The 17,431-nt window shown below is 40.8% G+C and overlaps 1 protein-coding gene across 2 annotated transcripts in view; it reads left to right on the forward strand.

The window, feature by feature from the left end:
- Nucleotides 1–17,431, forward strand: part of LDLRAD4 (low density lipoprotein receptor class A domain containing 4) — a 298,477-nt gene that overhangs the window by 136,268 nt on the left and 144,778 nt on the right. For both annotated transcript variants that reach the window (XM_087757331.1, XM_087757339.1), the window contains exon 4: nt 5,904–6,044. In XM_087757331.1, coding sequence (XP_087613457.1) covers nt 5,904–6,044 — 141 coding nt within the window. The remainder of the gene's footprint in view (nt 1–5,903; nt 6,045–17,431) is intronic.

Consider the following 17,431-nt stretch of genomic DNA (forward strand, 5'->3'; position numbering starts at 1 on the left):
AAAGTATGGGGAATCCCAATGTGTACCTCAAGGGGATCTGATTTTGGCTGGAAATAGCCGATGAACTGAATTGTATGATGCTAATTGCTATATAATACTGTGTGTCGTCACTTCTGTGGTTGCTATATGCCATATCAGTGGTATTACAGGAAGAATCACCCAGATTAATGAAGAATGAATTTTGATCAAACTGAGCGAAGTGCAGCGGTGATAGAATCGGACAAGTGCAGCTGTGATGGAACCAGAAATGGCTTCAACATGCAGCAATCCAACACCACACACCATTTTTCCTGCCCTGAAGGACTGTTATGACAGATGGAGCCCAAAGTCATGGACTGAATGAACTCAGTGGACATTTTAGAGGGATGGCCCATAGACTAAGGGAATGATATCTGTGTGTATATATCAAAAGACAGGAAAAGTGATGGTGATTAACTGGAATGTATTGGAAAGTGTAGGACCTGGGCATGACGTAGATGGTATAGAATAAGGGGTGGATACTGTCCTGGTTTCGGCTGGGATAGAGTTAATTTTCTTCCTAGTAGCTGGTATAGTGCTGTGTTTTGGATTTAGTATGAGAACAATGCTGATGACACACTGACGTTTTAGTTGTTGCTAAGTAGGGCTTACACCAGTCAAGGACTTTTCAGCTTCCCATGCTCTGCCAGGTGCACAAGAAGCTGGGAGGGGGCACAGCCAGGACAGCTGACCCGGACTGGCCAAGGGGCTATTCCGTACCGTATGGCATCATGCTCAGTATATAAACTGGGGGAGCTGGCCATGGGGCAGTGATCGCTGCTCGGGGACTGGCTGTGTGTCAGTCAGCAGGTGGTGAGCAGTTGCATTGTGCATCACTTGCTTTGTATATTATTATTATTATTATTATTATTATTATTATTATTATTATTATTATTATTATTATTATTATTATTATTTCAATTAGTAAACTGTTCTTATCCCAACCCATGAGTTTTCTCACTTTTACTCTTCCGATTCTCTTCCCTGTCCCACCGGATGGTGGGGAGTGAGTGAGCGGCTGTGTGGTGCTTAGTTGCTGGCTGGGGTTTAACCACGACACTGTTGCAGCTGAAACCTGTTGCAGGATGTTCAATTAACAATTTGAAATGCAGTCATATATTAATGGGTGTTTGTATGTAGAGAGTTTATACATACAAACATCTACCTTGAACACCTGAGCAATATACTTGTTTATACTACTTGCATACAGTTTATAAACAGGAAACGTTCATAATAGTATTCTTAGTATTCCTTTTTTTTCAAGGTAGTCTAGTTCTACCTGGAAGTATGTTTACTAAAACTTTATGATGAAGAATCAGTATATCGGCAAGATAAATTTTTAAATCGTGCTGCAGACATAATTACGAACATAGACATAATCATAAGAAGGGCTGTTCTTTTCAGCCTCCAGTCGCTGTCATCTTGCTTCAGGTTTACCTCTAGTCAGAGCCTTGCTGACCAGCCTACTGATGTTTCACCAATTGCCTCTTGAAAATGAAGAGGAAAACTGCCTAGCTTTGAAACATTATTCATGAAAGAAGGATCGTGCTGGCTTGTTTTTTAGAACAGGAGCTTTTCCCTCTCTTCTTGTCTAGACAGGCCAAGTACAAGACTTTGTACTGAAAAGGGCTCTCTGGTATGTCATTAGGCACATTGGTCTAGTCTGGACTGGTCTGGATTTCCCTGTCGGAGTGTTTTGAGGTCACTCCTAGTATTTTGGTATAGACCTCTGCAGGTTTATTTACTAACCTTCAGTTTGACAGTACTCTAATATTTGATTCCTACTATCTCCATCAACCTGACTTTAATCCACCTTGCTTTACAAGGAAGGGTTCTGTTCCGGTTTTAGTAAAAGCACACGCTGTTTAAAGGCATTTACTATGCAAACTACTTTATGGTACTGAATTTTCCTTTACGGTTGCAAATATGTAACGTTAGGTATGTTCAGTTTTCGGACGTATCTGTATTTTCATTGAATAATCTGTTTAATTAATTTGTCCCATTCCTACAATACACTTTTCCTTTGAGTATTTGCTTCAGACTTAAACAGAACATGATTATGCAGGCTAAGTTTTGCACTTTTTTGTCCTCCATTGGATATCGAATTTTGTTAGATTTAGAAGTTACTTTTGCACGTCCATGTGTTATGGGCTGATCCTGGCCAGCAGCTAAGCACCCGCACAGCCGCTCGCTCACCGTCCCCTCCCGCCACACAGGTAGGGGAGAGAACAGGAAGAGTAACAGCAAAAAGTTTAATAAGTAAAGGAAGGAGGGGAAAAAAGTCATGCAAAGGCAGTCACTCACCACCTCCCACAAGGAGACCGCTGCCCAGCTGGTCTCTGAGCAGTGGGAAGACAACCCCCTCTTTTTTATTGCTGAGCGTGATGCTATATGGCATGGAGGATACCTTTGGTCAGTTGTGGTCAGCTGTCCTGGGCATATCCCCTCCCAGCCTCTTGCCCACCTCCTGCCTACTCCCTGGGAGTAGCAGAGTGAGGAGAAAGCCTCAATGCTGTGCAGGCACCACTCCATGATAACCAAAACACTGGTGTGTTATCAACACTATTTTCGTCACAAATCCAAAACACCGTGCCATAGGGGCTGTTATGAAGAAAGTTAACTCCATCCCAGCCAGGCCCAGTACAGGATGACTGCTTTCTTGGCAAATAGATTTGGTGGGAGATCTCAAGGCAAGACGACTTCGGCAACACAGGCCGTTTTAAAATCAACACAGAATTCCTGCGGTATTGTGAGCAACCTTCCAGTCCAAGTGGGCACATCAACAGGGGACGAGAGGCCTGATGACTTTTTTGTTCACCTTGACAAAGGCAATGTTCGTGTATCTGAGGGAAGGAGGAAGTAGCCATAAAATTTTACAAGAAAAGTTGATTGAGTCTGTTTTTTTTAATTCAAATTTCAATGAGGACAGTTATCTAGGACAAAAAAAAAAAAAAAAACCTTAAAGCACAACTTCTTTCCTCTGGTTAGTCATCTTATGGTAATGTTAGTTAAAAACCAGAACTTGAAGACTTTAATAGAGCTACTAAAAATTTAATGCTTCGTTTGGTCTTTTGTCTGAAGACTGTATAATCTGGTGGCAAATAGAAACCGAAAGTTCTTAGCTTTAATTACTTTTGAGCTGACATCTTGCTTGAGTATTTTATATCAGCCATGGGGGAGGCATGGAAAGCTTTGCATTAGGACTCAACACAAAGACACGAGAAAGAATTAAATACTGTGGCCAAAGTAACATGCCAAATGTTCTAGCTTCAAGCAATATGGTGTTTGATATTTGTCTTTCAAACAGAAGCAGTATGTCCTTTACCACTCTAATTTCACCCTGTGTTATATTCCTCATTTAAGATACCTGGAAAGTTTGAACCCTTTCAAGCCAACTTTTCTCATCTTGCAAGGCAGCTTTGTTCTTTTCTTGTTCCAGTTTCTTACTTCATGAAGTTGCAGAAATTAGTCCTAAAGTGTTGTAATTATCAGGTTGTTAATATTGAGACCAATCTTTTAAGTCTTCTTTCCCAAAATAACTATTAATGACTTTCTTAGTTCCTTAGGTTTCAAAGGGTTACTCTGGTTATGAATTTTAAAACAGAAAAACTAAGCCCTTAAATGCCTCTTAAGTTCTCTGTCGCAGCGGAGAAGGACAGGACGACAAAGGAACATGGAAAAATATTTTGTTTGTACAGTATTTTATTGTACAGTTTGAGTAGTTCAAGTACTATAGGGTTGGACAGAAAACGCTTAAATCTTGAGTACCTTATTTAGGCATATGCTCACTGATTTTTAAGTGCAGTGTGTTCAAGTGGAATAGAAGGATAGATTTTTCCACAGCAAATGCTTGTTTTTCTTGCATAGTATTTTATGGCTCTTATTTATATTCCTAAATAGCATTTTATATGTTGTACATGTTGATGCATATATTTTTGTAGCAGCAGATTCTTGCTGCTATGTGTACCAAAATGCCATTAATACTCTTGGTAAGTGTTCGGGGTGAAGTCTGCAAATCACTTTTTTAAAAGCAAATTTGCTAAGAAAAACCATTTTGTTTGCTTTCCCAATTTATTTTTCCTCTCCTTCAACTATTACCGTGCTTATGTTACACAGCAGATATGTGTGGGTAAGTATCACGCCTCAGTAACTGTTTTAGGAGCTTTTTAGAATTATAGGTCCTGTCATCTCAGTTCAGAGTAAGTCCGTGTGCTGTTAAGATTAAAGGGAAGTCTCTTGTTGATACTCTTGAAGATGAACAAATGCCATCTCTTTGCTGGGAAGGACCAGAGATCATTTCTCTTAAGCAGAATCAGCCAACCCCTACTGCAGCCTTAGGGAAGCCCAGGGTTCAGGGAATGGCACTACTTTAATAAACTACTTGCGAGTGTTTCTTGTTTTTAATTCCGTCTACTTTGCCTTTGCTTATGAATGAGAATCGCCAGAATCTGTCAACATGCTGGAAGTGTAATCATTAAGTTATAATTTGTCTAGATATAATATGTCCTCTCTTCTATATGTGTAGCGTATTTAACTGAACAAGCCTAGTGAGAAAGCTTTTTATAATTGCATGTATATTTTTGTGAACATTTCTTAATTACATCTCAAATACGGACTATAAAGCTTTGTTTCTGGAAGTGACATTTAAATGATCAGTTTAGCAGAAGGGCAATGGAATTTTAATTATCAACCACAGTAGACATCCTTAGTACATAACGCCTTATTTAAATACTGAAGTATTACAGCTTCAGACAGAAGACAAGTCAGTCAGACTGAAGCCCTGTCTGACTGGGCTCTGAAAATTAAAGAAAAAACATCCAAGATGACAAGGCACTGGACTATAATTCCCATAAAAGGCTACCACTGGTTAGCACTTACTGAATCTTTACCACTAAACAAAAGGCCAAGGATGGAGGTAATGTCATCCCTGTCTGAAGGGGTAACTGCGTAGCAATCCTGTCGGTGTAAAATTTGAGTGGGAGATGAGGTGAGGAGTTTTTCCTTGACTTTTTTTTTAAGAGCTAGAGATCAGTCTAATGAGGTATCTTAGACAGGATCAGTTAGCCAGCCTGCATCCTTTTGCAGAGAAAGGCAGAGAAGTAAGAAGGAACTTGAGGTAACAAAGTTTTTGTTTAAATACTTGGTCTCATAGGAATTGTTCTCATGACTGAACCATGTTTAGGGAAAAGCGTTCATGTCTTTGTAATGAGCAAAACGTAAAAAATACAGCATGCCTGCGTGTAGCGTTCAGACACTTTATAGAGGTTTTAGCAGTTTACTGACTTTGTAAAGCAAACTGGCATGTGGGAATTCAATGTGCAGACACGGAGCGCTTGATTGTAATTAGTTGGGAGGCTGGCAAATTGGCTTTGGGAAAGTAGTTAAGGAATAATTGTCTGTGTCTGGACAGGATTGTTCCTGGTTACGAACTATACTGTTGCCTTACAGCTCATGCAGTTTTACATTGTGCAAGACTTTTTTTAATGTGGGACAATTATTATTTTTATTCATAGTGCTGTCTTGCCACAAATACGCAAGGTGCCACACAAACATGTATGAGAACACGGTCTTTGTCCAAAGTGAATTGTAATCAACAGGAACTGCAAAAAAATATTGTCTGGTTTTTTAAGAAGAAGTTGAATTTCCGCAAATGGTAAATCTGTTTACTAGTGGATTGATTCTGGTGATGTGGAATGTGTCACGTATATATTTATACGTGCAATGCTTACAAAGACTATATTATTTATTTGGGGAATAAAGTGCCAAAGACCCATCTGCCATGATAGCATCTACTTGAAAAATATTGCCTTTAATATCAGTCATTCTAGCAGTGAAGCACCAATTTCCTCACAAATTTTTGTTTTGGTTTCTTTTTTGCCTTTCAGAGTGCAAATTCACCTGCGCCAGTGGTAAATGCTTGTATCTTGGTTCATTGATTTGTAACCAACAGAATGACTGTGGGGATAACAGTGATGAAGAGAACTGTCTGCTTGTAACAGAGCATCCACCTCCAGGCATCTTTAGCTGTAAGTACTGGCTCTTTGTGTGCATCCGTGTGTGTACATATGTCGAATGTGGCTGTTTACCTCAGAAATCAGTATGTTTGGAAACTTGGTCTGCAGTATGATATCTGGGGGGGTGAGACAGAGGAAGTAAATACCGTTTTTCTCTGAACCAGCAGTGATATGTAACACTCTTTCTCTAGGTTTCTAAACCTGGAAAGTTGTAGTTACGTAAAGGGAGTTTGAACTGCAGACATTGTGGTTATAATCATATGGGTCATGTGTGGCTTCTGAGAAAGAAAGCGTAATATATAAATGATTAAATAATTTGTTTTCCAAGGCTCTAAAAAAATATTTTATGCTTTGTCTGTGCAACAGTCTTTATATGCTATTAAGGCTACTAAGAAAGTTGTACTCTTTCCAGTTATCATGCCTATTAATCAAATATATTTTATTAGTGCTGAAATCAGCATCATTTGGTAGATCACTGAGCTTTTGTAGGTATATATTTAAAATAGCTTGAATTGCTATTCTTTGTTGCATAAATATCTCACACAGAGTGCCAGAGCTTATCACCAGAATTGCTCTCTTAGTGCTTTGCCCTCAGTGATGTACACTGATATCAAACTTTGATTTTGTTCTGGTATGTTCTGCAATAATTTATTTTTACACCACAATTCAGCTTTCTGGATGGTGGAGAAATTTTCCAAGAATGCTTCTGGTCTACAAGTACAATAGAAGTGGTGTTACGTTACTTACCGCTTTCCAAATGGTTTGGTTCTGCCAATACAGACATCCCTCAGCATGCTCTTTCACCTCTGGTTGTGACTATGGCTTAGGAATATCTGGGTAGTTATGTTGTTAGTAATAATAGGAATTATAAGCAGCATGTGTCTGTAATCTTTGTAACGCACACATGTGCCGTTAAGCAGGACAGAATCACTGGAGTGGATTCATAATAGAAGAGGAAGTCAGGTGTTGGATATACACCTTTCCTCCTCTGCCCTCTAACCTCCAAATGAATATGTTTCTAAATGTTGTACTGTAAATGTTTTTAAATCTTGTACTTTGTGGTACTTTGGTACCTCTGCAGTGATTTCAGGGGTTTTGAAATAATGGCCTACATATGCTTTTATGTTATTTCATTTTATTTTTGCTTTGATTTGTTTTTTGGAGCGAAACTCTTTCTGAAGCCCGAGGACTAGCCATAGGCTTTGGTGACGGGTCCAGATTAAAATGTCACATGCATTTGCCCATGAACTTAGGCTAACTTTGGCTTTTGAGTTGTAAAACAGTTACGCCTTATTATTTGTGCATGCAAAACTTGTGAGCATATCTTTAAAGTTCAGATAGAGGAATGTTTTTTTACTGGGATACTGTAGAGCTCTTCTCTTAAACCAAGCCAGCACAACCGTTTGCCCAAAAGGAGCCATGAAAACCACTGTGGTAGCAGATGGAGGGAAGGACTTTGGTGACAAGCAGCAGTTGGGGCATCGCAGGTGGTGGCCCTGTGCGGCCACATTGCAACGGTGGTACCTTGTGAGATCCTAGGTGGAAGTCCGAAGGCCTCCTTCAGCTTGAGGTCTGATAGCCGGGGAACCGGTGGTTTTTCAGTACCCCTCTGTCCCTGTGGCAATTGTGCAGTAATCACAGCAGTGTTTTGGCACCGCACGCTGGCCTTTTCCTCAAAAGGCCTTTGGACTGTAGAAATTGTTACTTGCTTGATCCAGGATCTGCAAACTTCCTGGTCTCCACCTAAGGCACATCCCTCCCTTCAGGCATTGCAGTAGGTCAAGAACATGAAGGCAGGCATGCCTGAAAGGGAGCGGTGCTGGTGAGCTGGCAGGTCATCCTCCTCACCTCCAGTGGCGTAAAGTTTATCTGGACCAAACACAGCAAAATGTGTCTGCAAAAAAACCTTCGGCGGCAGGTTTCCTACTGCTTGTACTGGAGCTTCAGTGTTTCATGATCCTGTCTCTGGAAAGCTGTGCGGGTCAAAGTGGTGGCATTTCTCTCACTTTTCAGTGGACATGGAGAAAAATTGTTTGCTTCCTTCTCAAATCAGCTTTTTACAGACATGAGGACTACTACTACCCATCTGTCAGTTACCCTCTGGGAGCGTTTGAAAAAAAAAACCAAAAAAACCCTCCAAACCACCAAGTTCCTTCACATGAATTATGTTTCCTTAAATCTCTTATACTTGTCCATTTTCTCTGACTCCTTCTGAAATATGGCGTCCAATGGTCCTCCTACTTCAGACCTCCCCAGTGCTGAATGAAAAGGAATAATTAGGTAAACAATCTTATTAAGTGCTTCAAGAACTGTATTTGCTGGTTTTGTAACAACATTGCAAATGAGGAGTTGGTAGAGGAAATATTTGATTTATTGCTAGGAACATTCGGAAGTGTTTAACTTTTTGCTTACCTTGTGGCAGAGAGAGTGGTTCATTATTTGTTGCGTTTGGGGATATTGATAGTGACCGTACTTTTTCAACGCAATAGGGACTGTGCCACAAGTGCTGGTAAATAAAGGGACTTCTGTTTTAAATAAAAAACCAATGCCCGGTGAAACAAAGAGGAAAAAGATCAAAGCCAGACAGAAAAATAATACAACCATAAAGAGTATTTAAAACAAATGAGGATTAGTGATATTTATCATGTTCTGGCTATTAAACAGGCTGTTACATGGTAGAAATCAGTGCCAACTGGTAATAGAAAAGAGCATTATCATGAATGTGGCAGTTGGTTGTATTGGGTTATTCCAGCCTTGAAAAAATGTTTCTAGAATACTTGTTGAAGTGAGGTCCCCAAGCCTTAGAGGGATGACATGTTGAATTAAGGAACTTGTGCATGCTTTTGCTTCAATGATAATAATGGGCATCCCTAGCAGAGTACACCAGAGTATATGCACTTGAAATGTCCCAGCTAACGAGGCTACCTTCCAACACATATATTCATTGGCCTCTAATTAGTGACAAGAAGGTAATACAGTTCTATAAGAAGAAAATGAGTGTTAAAAGAAATCACATGAGGAATTTCAAAGCAGGAATTTCCTTCTGGTCAGTGTTACGCATCAGCTCTGTTCTTGCATCTTCTTGCTTGTGCCCAGTTCTCGAATGGGCAGGAAACTGTTGAAAGGAGCCATGTGTAAGCTTGTGCTGGTCTATGTCTGAGCAGGGTTGCCTCTTTCTCCCTGGAACTGCTCTTGCCTTTACCTAGAGCACGTTGGCACTACTGTGGTGTGCCTCCCCCTCTGCTCTTCCTGCAAAGAATCCCTCTCTCATGCTGTATTCAAACCTTCTGTCCTCCTGTGGTGGAAACAATATTCATCTCATTTCACAGTAATACACAGACTGCCCCCAAATGATGTCTAAATAAATTTTCATATGGAAGTTCTGCTTCAGTTTATTTAAGCAGTGTGTGCCATGTTAGCAGTAGCCCATATTTCCTGGCTACTGAAGCATTTCTCATTTGTGTTCTTGCCAGCAGCCAAATCCAGAATGTCTCGTTGGAGCTTATTGTTTGGTTTAGTTAAGTTGCGTGAGCAGTGGTATAGAAAAATATTTTTTGTGGGTGACCTGCTCCCTGGATCTCATGATTATAGCAGACGCTATCTCATTGTGTTAGAGGAGTTTAAATCTCCCAGACCTGGTGTTCCTCTCTCTTTGCTATTCTTATCTGGCTCCAGTGTGAAGGCTGTTAATTCAGTCTTTTAAATGTTGCTACTGAACTCAGTAAGATGTCTCGTGTGCAAAGTTAAACAAAATGTGTATTTCTGCAGCCTGTTGGTTTTATTAATTTTCCTCTGCTGACTTGTAGGTAGGGTTTCCTTATGCTGCTACATGGGCAATTTAGTCTGTGTAGCACAGAGACACTGGAGGGCAGCCGGGGAAAGTCTGCACCAGCTCCAAGGTGTGTTGGATTGTCTGACAACACAAGCTGCAATCCTGCAAGTTGGTCAAAATACACGCTAAGGCATTTAAGCCGAACATGTTAAGGTAACAGCTTGCCCAGTTTACACTGGGATTTTTAGCACTGGTTTGGCGATGCGTGTTGAAGCGTACCTCCCCCTCCTCAGGGAGGACGCTCTGAGGGGACTGCACGTTTCTCCACAGGTAGCCTCATACAAAGTAGCCTGTGTCAGCTTCCAGTAGGTCCTCTTACTGTTTTTATTTTCATCAACTGTGAAGACTTATTGATTGAGATAATGGAGATGACTGTTCTTTTAACACTACTTGGAGGTCGAGGGTGTATTTAACGGCACAAAGCCGTGGTAGGAAAAATGAGATGAAGAGTAGGATTTTAAACATTGCAGACTTGGCCTTGGCGGCAGCTTGCCGCTCCACGTGACCTGCAAAATTTGGACTCCGAGGAATTGAAACAATGTGCCTGCTTCTAGCAGGACACAGTTCATTTGTTTGAGCATTTCCCTTTGTTTTGCAACAAATGATCAGCCTGCCTTGTCCTGCTAAAAGTAAATTAGATTTTGAAATGGGAAGCGTAGTCTGTTGTCTGTTTGCAGACTGCAGTATCCAAGTCATGTCTAACTGAGAAGGGTTGCAGTGGTGGAGATTTTAGTTCTTTGGTGGAAGACAGTACAGGTAGTTACCTTTGCTGTGATCTGTATGTGTTCGTGGGCATATGAAACACAAATATTGACATGCATGAGAGTTTGAAGAAGAATAAAATAAGGGAGAACAAATCCTTCCTTCTTGTCATGTGAAAATTATGTCTACATCAAATTTCAAGTTGTCAGCATTGATGGAGGTGATGTGTCATGGCTGTTTTGGCATAGAAGAGTTTGCTGTAGGAGTTCATTTTCCTCTGCAAGGTAAAAAAACCCAAACAAATCAAATATATAGCTCTCCCTTTCACCACCCCCACCTACTTCTGTCAGCTTTCAGCCTTGTAGGGATCTGCAGGGGGTTGGAGAATGATTCTGTTTTAAAAACAAAAAGCTCAATCAAAGGAAAATATTTTGTTTAAAGAGACCTTTGGCATCCCCCTCTGACTGTGACACCGAATTTGCGCAGATAAAAACAACCGCTTAGATTTACATTTTGATTGTGCTTCTGCTTTCATGTGTGCCGGGCTGTCCCACTTCAGGTGAAATTTATCCATTTCTTTAAATATTTAGCAGTCTAGCGTTGATGTTAATGAAAGTCTGGCACTGCTATTTTGAGCATTGCAACAATGATAGTAATTTTCAGTGTCAGATTACTGCTTCTGGGAGGAAAAGGGAGATGGGAGGAGGGAAGAGCGAAAAAAAAAAAAAATGTTTCGGGTCTAATAGAGTTTGTCATCAGCCTGGCTGTGCCAGACAGATGGATCATGAATACTGTCTAGACGCTCTCTGCCTGAGTGGAGCTGTGGTCTCTAAGGACAAGCAATGAGACGCCGGCTTAAGTGACTGGGGAAAGTCAGGACGTGCTCCCCTCTCATCAGATAGCGATCGGGGCTGATCCTGCCCCGCCGGGCAGGAGGAGAGGCCCCGCTGGTGCTGGGAGCTGGTCAATACTGATCGCAGCTGAAACTTGGCTATCACGGGGCTTTCGGGGGGGAAAGGAGAGGGACGGTGTTATGATGCTATTGATTTCAGCTGCATCTGCCCAGGGACTGCGGGGTGATTTAGCCGGGAGTATAGATCTCGGGAGGGGGTGGATTGAGAGAGCCGTCATCTGGCCATAAAGCACATGCATAAAACTGTTCGGTCACCTGTATTTATTGATTGGTTTAGTCACAGTATACGCTTGAAAATGCTTATTTACTTGTTTACTTTTTCTTGATTGGGCCCACTTATTCAGAAGGATTAATCTCCTCTCCCTACCCGGGGCTCTGTATGTCCCCAGCTGTTAAGGTGAGGTTGCATGAGGCTGCCTACAGTTTGGAAAGGAGAAGCTGTGTTAACCAGGTGAGACCCGTAGCCTAGGGCAGGTCTTGTGCTATTTAGTGATCTCTCATGCTGTTACTTGTCCTTTCTTTGTCACTAAGCACAATTAATGATAAGGAAATAAAAATTTCCGATGTAGATGGAGCGATAAATATTTCTTGACTGGTGGAGTTATAACAAAAACTTAATTTGATACATATGCTAACTTATTTAAAAAGCAAGAGGTTCTCTGGGGTTTGTATTACAGAACAAGCCATAGCGTTCCGGGGTTTAGTTCTCTGTACCTGTAACTAAATACTAGACAGATATTTTTATTTAGAAAATCCAGTTGGTTTTCAGCCTATAGTGCAGTCTTGTTTCTTAAAGTGCTATGAACAGGTTCTGTGCTTTGTTTTGAAATCAGTTCATCTTTGCATATTTTTGAAGCACATCATGAAACGTTAGCAATTCATATGAGCTTGGAAATTTGAAAAAAAGGCAAAACATTAAGGTGAATTTTGTGTTCTCCTTTAATATTTTGTACCTATTTTTAAAAATACTGTATTTCCTGATGTTTAATAAATGAAGTAGAATGCTCGTCCCATGGATTCTTTAATAAAACTGCAGTGGGATTCAGTAATGCTAGAGTTTACCCATTCTTCATCTGGACCCTTACAGTATTAGCAACTCGGACAAGCCAGACACACACGTATGTGGCCAATAACAACCATGAAATATGCCGGTACAACTTCAGGTATTTGCATCTGCTTACAAACAGGGCTGAACTCAGCTCCTGGTAAAGAATTTCCATTTCACAAAGTTCCCAGCTGAACATTAATAATATTTTTACAGTTAATGAGAAAAGAAATAAAAGCTCACAGTGCCCTGCAGATGAAAATTTGGGAATTTCAGTAGCTCTGAAATGCTGTATTATTCATTCACAAAGCATGTAAATTAGTTGTATCACCTTTAATCAAGATCTAGAAACAACATTTGTTAGAACTGTTTGTGTTTGTTCTTCATACGCCTTTCATTCACCCCTTCTTCAATTCCTGTTAGCTTTTAGGAAACTTCATCTAGTACAATTATGCCTGATAATGCTTTTGCTTTCTCCTGTCTCCTTTTTCTGCTACTGATTCTTTACAGATGCAAAAGAGAATTTTAAGTGCTCAAAGTACACAGTGTATTAAAGTCTTCATTCAAAGACTGATTTTCATGGATCTGAGAGAGTTCGTAAACTTCAGGCTGGAAATCTCAGAGCAGTAGTTACGGTGAGACTTTCTATCCGACAGGTATGCTTGGCTCTGCAAGAGGCAGGAGCTCCTTGTGGACCAGTATGAGGCAGGGAAATGGCATCCCACAGACTCTGAGGGCATCCGTGTTCAAACTGCTTTCTCCACCAGAAGTGCATGGTAGCAAAAATATTTCATAAATGCAGGCCTAAAACTAAAGTACAAAAACCACAGCACAGTATCCTACCACAGGCACAATTCTCCCCCTGGAGAGAGAGGAAGAGAATAAACTGTGAGACAGTTATTTTCAGACATTATTTCACATACAGCTAGTAGGTGCTCAAACACGACATCAGAAATCATGTAGCGTAACTGAGCAACTTTTGTTGATTATATTTTCAGTCCACATTAATAAGTAGTGTTCATTGCTGTCCGTCTCTACATTTTCATTTGCAGGGGTTACACTGTACAGTGCACTAGGAGCTGCCTGGCTAAATCTCTGTAAGTTTTAGATGCAGTTCTGAAATCCTTCGGTGTGAATTTTAAAGCCACCGCTCTCCCCGTCATTCACTCACATCGGTTATTGCTGGTAAATGCTCATGAGAAGCACTGCATTTGTGCTGTGTTTGCACTTGACTGATAGAAGCCTAGAGGAGCAGTCACAAACTATTTCTTCTGTACAGCATTGGAAGCTGTTCAGGTGCTTAGGTAGTGTGAAGATTACTTATGTTTTCATGTGGTTTAAAGTGTTTCAGAGAATGTGCTTTTGAGGCAGCTTTTTTAAAAATAAAATTTTTTTTAAAATGACAAAAAAAGGACATAAGAGTCAAACTAGATGAACTTCCTTCTCTAGGAATGCTGCAGACTGTGATGTTTGATTGTGTTTCATTCTGCAGATGCATATCTGACCCTTTATCTCCAGAAACTCTTCATCTCCCTGATGAAATGCACCACCTTGATTTTTCTCAAGCAGGCTCATCGTCTCCTTCTGTTTTAAAGTAACAGCTGAGATGAAGATGAATTGGGAGTTTGCTTGTATGTTCTGGTATAAATAAATGCACACTGAAAAATTTCTGTCTGAAGTTTCTGTGTAGCTTAACATATAGCATCATGTTGGTGCTCAAAGAAATCCATGCTTTTCAATGATCTCTGTGGTCTATATTGTGTGTGGAATGATGTTTTTTCCATATCGTGTAGTGTTTAACCAAAGCACGTTGCTTTGGCCATTAGTGTGCAGCTATTTTTCTCAGACTGGAAAGTCTGAGAAACCCTACTTTCTCCACAGTTTTGCAAGTGCTCGAAACCGGCGTAAGCCAGTGTTGCCCCTTCTGGTTGCTCCCTGACTCGTCCCTGTGCAAATGCTTGTGTAGCCACACAGGAATTGGGTTGGAGACCTGATCTGGTTCTGCTGAACTCTGAGAAACTTCCACTTTGTTTCAGCCAGTGTCATGTCTTTGATTCTGTTCTCAGCTCAACTGGGCAAAGTCTTCTGCCAGCACAAAACAGAGGGCAGTAGAAGTGGCTGCATTCAGTGGTGGTTTATCCTTGACTGCTTTAAGGTTTCCGTGAAACTGTAGTGTTATTAAATGCCTTAGTCCTTGCTTCACTAAAGCATATGCTTCAAGACCTTTCCCTGAATACAGGAGAGTTCGGGAATTAAGACCTAATTGTTGCTTTCCCCCTTCTCATCCATTCTGAAAATCTCATCATTTGTCACTTTTTGTTACAGAGAAAAGAAACAGAAGAACGAAGCACCAGAAGGGGTCTCTCACGACTGTTCATGGGCTTGGGTTCATTTGGAATGAACCCGTGCTAGTAGAATGTAATATAACATTTCTTTTCAATGACAAAGTCCAGTTTGGCTTAAGACATGGGGCTTTATTGGAATAATGTCAGCTAGTTAAATGAGTTCATAGGAGCAGCTGTCCTGGGTCAGATCAAAGGCCCAGCTAGCCCAGTATTGAATCTGGCACTGGGCAGTTGCAGATGCTAAGTGGAAGAGTATAAGCAAATTAGATAAACCGTTGTGCTTTTCCCAGTAAACCTGGTTCCTTGGAGGAATGCTGTACTGCTCCGAGTGAAGAGCATGGGATTTCTGTTCTGAGAGAATTCAGCATTTAGAAAGGGCAGGAACTGAGGTGAAGAGAAAATGTCTCATTTCATAAGTGTAAGAACAAGAGAAGATCCATCAGCCCTTTGCTAACCAGTAGATGTGTGGGCACATTGGTTTCTTCTATATTCAGCACATGCTTTTCATGTTACGGCTTTTTGAATGTAGGACGCAAGCTTGAAAGTGCTGAATTCATGTGAACCTGAAAGACTACTTGCCTGGGCTGGGTCTTTTCACTTATTTTGTGAGGAACAGATATTTTTAATTTCTCTAAGCTTACTGTTTTTTTCTGAGTGGTGTGTGGGGTTTTTTGGTTTGTGGTGTTGGATTTTTTTTGGTCAGGATTTGTGGACTGTGTGACAGCTTTATATTTAATAGTGAACCAAGTTCATCCTGTGATGAAGGTAGGCCTAAATTTGGCTTGGATGTTTAAAAAAATGATGCACACACAAAGCCTACTGCATGTAGAAAACACAGTTTCACCTGTGACTGTAACACACCGGCATCACACGACTGTGGGAGTACATGTGTGTACATTACAGCAGGCTTGCACTCATTTTTGTTTTGCTCACATGGATGTCTTATGCAAACGTAAAGGGTGAACACAGACTAGTTAGCATTAAGTAATTTTTTAGACGATAAATGATACAGTTGACCAACTATTTGTACTGAGGCACTGTAAGGAGCTAAAGGAAAACAGATCAGGAGAGAGTGAGTTGTTACATTAATTGCATTTTGTACGTGATACATGACTTTTCTCGAAGTTACAATACAGACTAAGAGGCTAGAGAGGAATGTATGTAACACAGCGTTAGTCCAACCATACGTGATAAGATCACCGTTCTACTTATCTTTCCAGCAGTATTGCTACACTGGTAGCATCCTCTTTCCTTCTCCTCAGATTTCTCCCTCTTCTTTCCTTCTGTTTCAGTATTGCTGTGTAATAGCTTCATAAAAGCAAGACAGATTAAGGACCTGGGGGGTGTAGAGATAATAATGACGCACTATGTGAATACTGAGTCTGGCACCTAGTAGCACCTTGATAGAAATAGAAAGCTGTGATCACAGTATTAAAATATGCTAACAAGCTGAAGGAGCTAATGGGCTGAATTTTTACAGTGCAGATGTTCATCCGGCACTTGTGCTGAATGCAATAACAAACGTGTGGGGGCTGATGGTGATATTATTGTGTTCTTGGCAGCACAGTCCTCCAAATCAATCTTTCCTTTCTTTTATATTTTACCAAGATTTAGAGTGTTCTTTTTTGTGGTCTACGATTACGAATGTAAGTGTGTATAAACAAATGGGTATGACTAAGGCTGGTTGAGCCAGGGTTGTCATTATTCAAACAGGGGGCTCTATGAGAATGGATGCACTGCTGTATGTGATGGTGGGAATCGGTTTCTCAGTTCTTGGAGAGTTCATGCTCTACTTCTCCTACTAAATTTCAGATAGTTTTATTGCTGTTGGTTTCGAAACCTAGCTCATCTGGCCAAAATAAACCATATGCTTTGAGAAACTGTAGAGCCACGGTCTGATGTAAGGGTCATCACCCTGTGTGTTCCAGAGCAGAGTCGGTAGTCTCCTGCAGAACAGTCACAGTGGCCTGTATTCCAGTCCAGTACCTCAGCCTGGCCACCCATCTCATGGTACCTCACATCTTCAGTCTCTTCCTTCATGTTCAATGCTTTGCAGCTAATGCCAAGAATGATATTGCTATCTTGCAGAACCTTTCAGGTGTTTAAATAGGAAACAATCTTGACTTCTTTCCAGCAGATTCAGATATTCCAGAAGAAATTGCCATTCGTACCGGTCAAAGATTTGCTAGACAGTGTCGGAAATCATTATGTTGTGTTGCAAACCTGCTCTTTTTTTCCCCTCCTTGACAAAGGCACTGGCTTGTTTGTTTTAATTACCAGGATGAAAGGTGCATGTGGCTTTTGTTTGTAATAAGCTGCAGCTCTCACTGTGAATACCTGTCACTTTTGATAGGCTGTTACAATGTAGATGATCAGTCAACTGGCCGGGAGTTTTTGGGGCTGGCGGTGCTCCTCCAGCAAATGCATTTACTGTGCTATATAACACGGGTTTCAAACCACGTCCCCTTTTGACAAGCCTATTATATAACATATGGAGAAAGGAAATTCCACTGATGTTAGAAAACGAGAGGAAGGACTGAAATGATAGAAGAATGGAAGACT

Source organism: Nipponia nippon, unplaced genomic scaffold (assembly GCF_047370975.1).
Source record: "Nipponia nippon isolate SJK-2023a ecotype South Korea unplaced genomic scaffold, ASM4737097v1 scaffold_1, whole genome shotgun sequence".
Taxonomy (NCBI): Eukaryota; Metazoa; Chordata; class Aves; order Pelecaniformes; family Threskiornithidae; genus Nipponia; species Nipponia nippon.